Below are 9,198 nucleotides of genomic sequence, written 5' to 3'. Positions count from 1 at the left end.
ACGTTATAATTTCATACCATATTACGTAATACGTTATAACGTCATCCTCTATAACGTAATACGTTATAACGTTATACCATATAACCTATTTACGTTATAACGTCATACCATATAACGTAATACGTTATAACGTCGTTCCACATAACGTAATACGTTATAACGTCTTCCCATATAACGCAATACGTTATAATTTCATACCATATAACGTAATACGTTATAACGTCATACCATATAACCTATTTCGTTATAACGTCATCCCATATAACGTAATACGTTATAACGTCATACCATATATCGCGATACGTTATAATTTCATACCATATAACGTGATACGATATAACGTCATCCCATATAACGTAATTCGGTATAACGTCATACCATATAACCTAATGCGTTATAACGTCATACCATATAACCTATTTCGTCATAACGTCGTCCCACATAACGTAATACGTTATAACGACATCCCATATTACGTAATACGTTATAACGTCATCCCATATAACGAAATACGTTATATCGTCATATCATATAACGTATTACGTTATAACATCATCCCATATAACGTAATACGGTATAACGTCATACCATATAACCTATTTACGTTATAACGTCATACCATATAACGTATTACGTTATAACGTCATCCCATATAACGTAATACGTTATAGCGTCATACCATATAACCTAATACGTTATAACGGTATTCCACATAACGTAATACGTTATAACGTCATCCCATATAACGTAATGCGTTATAACGTCGTCCCATATAACGCAATACGTTATAATTTCATACCATATAACGTAATACGTTATAACGCCACACCATATAACCTAATACGTTATAACGGTATTCCATATAACGTAATACGTTATGACGTCATCCCATATAACGTAATGCGTTATAACGTCGTCCCATATAACGCAATACGTTATAATTTCATACCATATAACGTAATACGTTATAACGCCACACCATATAACGTAGTACGTTATAACGTCATCCCATATAACGTAATACGGTATAACGTCATACCATATAACCTATTTACGTTATATCGTCATATCATATAACGTATTACGTTATAACGTCATCCCATATAACGTAATACGGTATAACGTCATACCATATAACCTATTTACGTTATAACGTCATACCACATAACGTATTACGTTTTTACGTTATAACATATAACGTAATGCGCTATAACGTTATACCATATAACGTAATACGTTATAACGTCATCCCATATAACGTAATACGGTATGACGTCATACCATATAACCTATTTACGTTATAACGTCATACCAAATAACGTATTAAGTTATAACGTCATCCCATATAACGTAATTCGGTATAACGTCATACCATATAACCTATTGCGTTATAACGCCATACCATATAACCTATTTCGATATAACGTCGTCCCACATAACGCAATACGTTATAGCGACATCCCATATTACGTAATACGTTATAACGTCATCCCATATTACGAAATACGTTATAACGTCATACCATATAACGTATTACGTTATAACGTCATCCCATATAACGTAATACGTTATAACGTTATACCATATAACCTAATTCGGTATAACGTCATACCATATAGCCTATTACGTTATAACGTCATACCATATAACCTATTACGTTATAACGTCATCCCATATAACGTAATACGTTATAACGTCATCCCATATAACGCAATACGTTATAACATCGTCCCATATAACGTAATACGTTATAACGTCATCCCGTATTACGTAATACGTTATAACGTCATCCCGTATTACGTAATACGTTATAACGTCATCCTCTATAACGCAATACGTTATAACGTCGTCCCATATAACGTAATACGTTATAACGTCATCCCATATTACGTAATACGTTATAACGTCATCCTCTATAACGTAATACGTTATAACGTTATACCATATAACCTATTTACGTTATAACGTCATACCATATAACGTAATACGTTATGACGTCATCCCATATAACGTAATGCGTTATAACGTCGTCCCATATAACGCAATACGTTATAATTTCATACCATATAACGTAATACGTTATAACGCCACACCATATAACGTAGTACGTTATAACGTCATCCCATATAACGTAATACGGTATAACGTCATACCATATAACCTATTTACGTTATATCGTCATATCATATAACGTATTACGTTATAACGTCATCCCATATAACGTAATACGGTATAACGTCATACCATATAACCTATTTAAGTTATAACGTCATACCACATAACGTATTACGTTTTTACGTTATAACATATAACGTAATGCGCTATAACGTTATACCATATAACGTAATACGTTATAACGTCATCCCATATAACGTAATACGGTATGACGTCATACCATATAACCTATTTACGTTATAACGTCATACCAAATAACGTATTAAGTTATAACGTCATCCCATATAACGTAATTCGGTATAACGTCATACCATATAACCTATTGCGTTATAACGCCATACCATATAACCTATTTCGATATAACGTCGTCCCACATAACGCAATACGTTATAGCGACATCCCATATTACGTAATACGTTATAACGTCATCCCATATTACGAAATACGTTATAACGTCATACCATATAACGTATTACGTTATAACGTCATCCCATATAACGTAATACGTTATAACGTTATACCATATAACCTAATTCGGTATAACGTCATACCATATAGCCTATTACGTTATAACGTCATACCATATAACCTATTACGTTATAACGTCATCCCATATAACGTAATACGTTATAACGTCATCCCATATAACGCAATACGTTATAACATCGTCCCATATAACGTAATACGTTATAACGTCATCCCGTATTACGTAATACGTTATAACGTCATCCCGTATTACGTAATACGTTATAACGTCATCCTCTATAACGCAATACGTTATAACGTCGTCCCATATAACGTAATACGTTATAACGTCATCCCATATTACGTAATACGTTATAACGTCATCCTCTATAACGTAATACGTTATAACGTTATACCATATAACCTATTTACGTTATAACGTCATACCATATAACGTAATACGTTATAATGTCGTTCCACATACCGTAATACGTTATAACGTCTTCCCATATAACGCAATACGTTATAATTTCATACCATATAACGTAATACGTTATAACGTCATACCATATAACCTATTTCGTTATAACGTCATCCCATATAACGTAATACGTTATAACGTCATACCATATAACGCAATACGTTATAATTTCATACCATATAACGTAATACGTTATAACGTCATACCATATATCCTATTTCGTTATAACGTCTTCCCATATAACGTAATACGTTATAACGTCTTCCCATATAACGGAATACGTTATAACGTCATCCCATATAACGTAATACGGTATAACGTCATACCATATAACCTATTTACGTTATAACGTCATACCATATAACGTAATACGGTATAACGTCATAACATATAACCTATTTACGTTACAACGTCATATCATATAACGTATTACGTTATAACGTCATCCCATATAACGTAATACGGTATAACGTCATACCGTATAACCTATTTACGTTATAACGTCATACCATATAACCTATTTCGTTATAACGTCATCCCATATAACGTAATACGTTATAACGTCATCCCATATAACGCAATACGTTATAACATCGTCCCATATAACGTAATACGTTATAACGGCATCCCGTATTACGTAATGCGTTATAACGTCATCCTCTATAACGCAATACGTTATAACGTCGTCCCATATAACGTAATACGTTATAACGTCATCCCATATAACGTAATACGTTATAACGTCATCCCATATAACCTAATTCGGTATAACGTCACACCATATAACGTAATACGTTACAACGTTATACCATATAACCTATTACGTTATAACATCAGCCCATATAACGTAATATGTTATAACGTCAACCCATATTACATAATACGATATAACGTCATCCCATATAACGTAATACGGCATAACGTCATACCATATAACCTATTTACGTTGTAACGTCTTACCATATAACGTGATACGTTATAACGTCATCCCATATAACGTAATTCGGTATAACGTCATACCATATAACCTAATGCGTTATAACGTCATACCATATAACCTATTTCGTCATAACGTCGTCCCACATAACGTAATACGTTATAACGTCATCCCATATTACGTAATACGTTATAACGTCATCCCATATAACGAAATACGTTATAACGTCATCCCATATAACGTAATAAGTTATAACGTCAACCCATATAACGTATTACGTTATAACGTCATCCCATATAACGTAATACGTTATAGCGTCATACCACATAACCTAATACGTTATAACGGTATTCCATATAACGTAATACGTTATAATGTCATCCCATATAACGTAATGCGTTATAACGTCATCCCATACAACGAAATACGTTATAACGTCATCCCATATAAAGTAATAAGTTATAACGTCATCCCATACAACGTAACTCGGTATAATGTCATACCATATAACCTATTACGTTATAACGTCATACCATATAACCTATTTCGTTATAACGTCATCCCATATAATGTATTACGTTATAACGTCATACCATATAACGCAATACGTTATAACGTCATCCCATATAACCTAATTCGGTATAACGTCATACCATATAGACTATTACGTTGTAACGTCATACCATATAACCTATTACGTTATAACGTCATCCCATATAACCTAATTCGGTATAACGTCATACCATATAACGTAATACGGTATAACGTCATACCATATAACCTATTTACGTTATAACGTCATACCATATAACGTAATACGGTATGACGTCATACCATATAACCTATTTACGTTATAACGTCATATCATGTAACGCATTACGTTATAACGTCATCCCATATAACGTAATACGGTATAACGTCATACCATATAACCTATTTACGTTATAACGTCATACCATATAACCTATTTCGTTATAACGTCATCCCATATAACGTAATACGTTATAACGTCATGTCATATAACGTAATACGTTATAACAACATCCCATATAACGCAATACGTTATAACGTCGTCCCATATAACGTAATACGTTATAACGTCATCCCATATTACGTAATACGTTATAACGTCATCCTCTATAATGCAATACGTTATAACGTCGTCCCATATAACGTAATACGTTATAACGTCATCCCATATTACGTAATACGTTATAACGTCATCCTCTATAACGTAATACGTTATAACGTTATACCATATAACCTATTTACGTTATAACGTCATACCATATACCGTAATACGTTATAACGTCGTTCCACATACCGTAATACGTTATAACGTCATCCCATATTACGTAAGACGTTATAACGTCATCCCATATAACGAAATACGTTATAACGTCATCCCATATAACGTAATACGTTATAACGTCATCCCATATAACGTAATTCGGTATAACGTCATACCATATAAGCTATTACGTTATAACGTCATACCATATAACCTATTTCGTTATATCGTCATCCCATATAACGTAATACGTTATAACGTCATCCCATATAACGTAATACGTTATAACGTCATCCCATATAACGCAATACGGTCTAATTTCATACCATATAACGTAATACGTTATAACGTCATACCTTATAACCTATTTCGTTATATCGTCATCCCATATAACGTAATACGTTATAACGTCATCCCATATAACGCAATACGGTCTAATTTCATACCATATAACGTAATACGTTATAACGTCATACCATATAACCTATTTCGTTATAACGTCATCCCATATAACGTAATACGTTATAAGGTCATACCATATAACGCAAAACGTTATAATTTCATACCATATAACGTAATACGCTATAACGTCATACCATATAACCTATTTCGTTATAACGTCATCCCATATAACGTAATACGTTATAACGTCATACCATATAACGCAATACGTTATAATTTCATACCATATAACGTAATACGCTATAACGTCATACCATATATCCTATTTCGTTATAACGTCTTCCCATATAACGTAATACGTTATAACGTCTTCCCATATAACGGAATACGTTATAACGTCATCCCATATAACGTAATACGGTATAACGTCATACCATATAACCTATTTACGTTATAACGTCATACCATATAACGTAATACGGTATAACGTCATAACATATAACCTATTTACGTTACAACGTCATATCATATAACGTATTACGTTATAACGTCATCCCATATAACGTAATACGGTATAACGTCATACCGTATAACCTATTTACGTTATAACGTCATACCATATAACCTATTTCGTTATAACGTCATCCCATATAACGTAATACGTTATAACGTCATCCCATATAACGCAATACGTTATAACATCGTCCCATATAACGTAATACGTTATAACGGCATCCCGTATTACGTAATGCGTTATAACGTCATCCTCTATAACGCAATACGTTATAACGTCGTCCCATATAACGTAATACGTTATAACGTCATCCCATATAACGTAATACGTTATAACGTCATCCCATATAACCTAATTCGGTATAACGTCACACCATATAACGTAATACGTTACAACGTTATACCATATAACTGTAATATCGTGATGTAATATGTTTACAAAACGTGGACAATAGAGATGTTAATCAGACAGAAGAGACGATTGTGGCTTAACTTGAACTATTCATACCAAACGTACAGAACACAGCGCAATCCACACTCTCTCGGCAACGCCACTCGCAACCTCCGTCTCCGCTCAACTCGCACTCGGCTCCTCCGCTCGCACTCTCGTTCTCGACTCGCACTCTGCTTTTCGACTCGCACACTGTTTCTCGACTCGCCTGTTGTCGCATTCTATTGCCCTTTTCCTAGGCCCACCGCACACGTGTTCTGCAGACGCTCGTGGCCAGGGTCACGTAGGTCTTTTCCACGAAACTATGCACTTGAAAAGACCGATGACGCATTGATGGGCCCGACGGCGCCTCGGCTCTCGCGACACTGTTCATAGTTCGTCCGATATTTCCCAGGCCTTTCGTCCACGATACTACATTCGGCCATCCTGCAATAACATCTGCCCTCAGATGTTGCCTTCTATCTCGCTGTCATCAGATGCGTCACTTTCGGCATTTAGGACCCAAGGTTTCATAAAATCGAGGTGTGCACGGGTCCTTCCTTAGGTACTGCTTCGCACGCTTTCTTCTTTTCTTGTAACTTCGACGATTCTCCTCTTGAGTTGCGGCGATCTTCCTCTTCGCGTCCTCACGTAGCTCGCGACGTTGTTCTCCAACCCTCGCGGCCCACTCTTCGTCGATCAGCTTTCTAATCTTCGCCTCTTCCCTGACTTGCATTTCGACCCCGACCAGTAGCTGGAAAGGAGTCTTCCCTGTGCTTCTGTTTACGGTGGAATTCAGGTATTTCTGAACCTGGTCGACATGCTGCCCGTTCCCCCTCGGCGCCAGTCTTCGCGGTCTTCGCGCTACCGGTTTGTCGCTTTTCAGAACTATCTTTGCTGTTATTCCGACGTCTCTCTTCTTCTCCGGCCTATACCCTTTAATAATATCCCGAATGGCTTCGCGGTAATGAGGTTCTCGTACATGCGACAAGTCGATCTCGTCGGATTGTTCTATCGCGTTTACCCTCAGTACATCCGGCGCGTCCTCGTGACCGTCGGTCTGATCGTCGAGTCGTAAAAATGTCACCTCGCCCCGTTTGACTCGCAACTCTACCTGGTCTAAAAAGTCGGTACCTAAGAGTAGACTGTGTCTTGTCATTACCTTATTCGAGACAACATGCAGAGTGACAGTAAAGTCGCACCCGTCGACCGTCATTACCCTTGTGAACTCGCCCCAGGTACTATTGCCAGCGGAACCAAAACCATCAAACTTAAGTTTGCAGTTTCCCAGAGGTGGTGATCCTAACCTCACATACTCATCCGCTCGTATGAACGTAAGGTCACTACCTGTATCCACTAACGAGACAAACCTGCAGCCATCTATCGACACGTCCTTCACGTACTTTTTCCTCTCCGGTCTTGAGATTACGTAAGTCTTTACTTGTCGCGCTGTACAATTCGCCGCCACGTGTCCAAGCCTGTTGCATTTGAAACACTTCATACCTTTTCCTTTCTCCGGGCACTTAACTCTTAGATGATCCTCACTACCGCAAATGGAGCATCTTCTTTTCTTCATTGCGTCTACAGATTGTCTGGGCCTCCCGCCGTTCTTCTGGGTTTTAGCCGGCTTCACAATCGACTTTGCTCTGCGACTCTTCTGCTCTTCGTACATCACTAACCTCTTCCTCAACCCTTTGATTGACGTAGCGCCATACAATACAGCCTTATTGTTCTCGTCGTCTATTATTCCATCCACTATGTATTCTACCTTTGCTTCCTCCTCCATGTCCACATGGCTGGCTATCTCGAGCATACGGTACATGTACGCCAAACATGCTTCATCACTCTCCTTTTTTGTTTCTTCAAGTTTCTGATGAACTTGCCTACTGTTGACTTTCCTCGAAAATTCTTTCACTAGCCCCCTCTTCAACTCATGCCAAGTCCTGGCATGACACTCGAAGCTCGCAAATATTTTCGCTGATCCCTTCAGCAGCTTCCTCGCGTAGACTGCCTTCTGCCCATCCGACCACATGCACGTATCAGCGACTTCCTCGAACGACTCGAACCATCGTTCGACATTTTCACCTCTGTTGCCACTAAACGACTCTAGTGCATCTTCGACGTCTCTAAAACTCAGTGTCGAACCAACACATGCCCTTCGACAACATTCGTCATGGTCCTGATGCACCCTTCGCGTATCTCTCTTGTATTCTCTTGCATTTTTCTTGTCATCTTCATCCTCACTTTCGTCGTCGCTTTCTTCTTCCGACGATATGTCGTTACCATCCATGGCCGCTCGTAGCCGTGCGCGTAACTCTACTTTTCTTCCCGTCGTTTTTAAACCCAAACCAGCGAGGCGCTCCTTCAACTCCTTCGTATACATTTTCTCAACATCCTCATCTTCGTTGCAATCACGCTCAGCCCTCTGTACATTTTCTAAATCTCGTTGACCGGTTAGCTCTTCACCGCCCGTCGATCCCTTACGATACGATTATCCAGCCCTA

General features: G+C 37.5%; 1 protein-coding gene across 1 annotated transcript; it reads right to left on the bottom strand.

Moving 5' to 3' along the window:
* Nucleotides 1-7,050: 7,050 nt before the first annotated feature.
* On the bottom strand, nt 7,051-8,850 carry LOC143304070 (uncharacterized; the record flags this gene model as incomplete). The annotated part of the gene is made up of 1 exon (XM_076626402.1): nt 7,051-8,850. A coding segment is annotated over one exon (1,654 nt), but the record flags the coding sequence as incomplete, so codon positions are not given.
* Nucleotides 8,851-9,198: the final 348 nt, after the last annotated feature.

The sequence above is a fragment of the Bombus vancouverensis genome, unplaced genomic scaffold (assembly GCF_051014615.1).
Source record: "Bombus vancouverensis nearcticus unplaced genomic scaffold, iyBomVanc1_principal scaffold0018, whole genome shotgun sequence".
Classification (NCBI taxonomy): Eukaryota; Metazoa; Arthropoda; class Insecta; order Hymenoptera; family Apidae; genus Bombus; species Bombus vancouverensis.
Note: the sequence above shows the minus strand (reverse complement) of the source record. Positions and strands in the feature narration are given on the sequence as shown.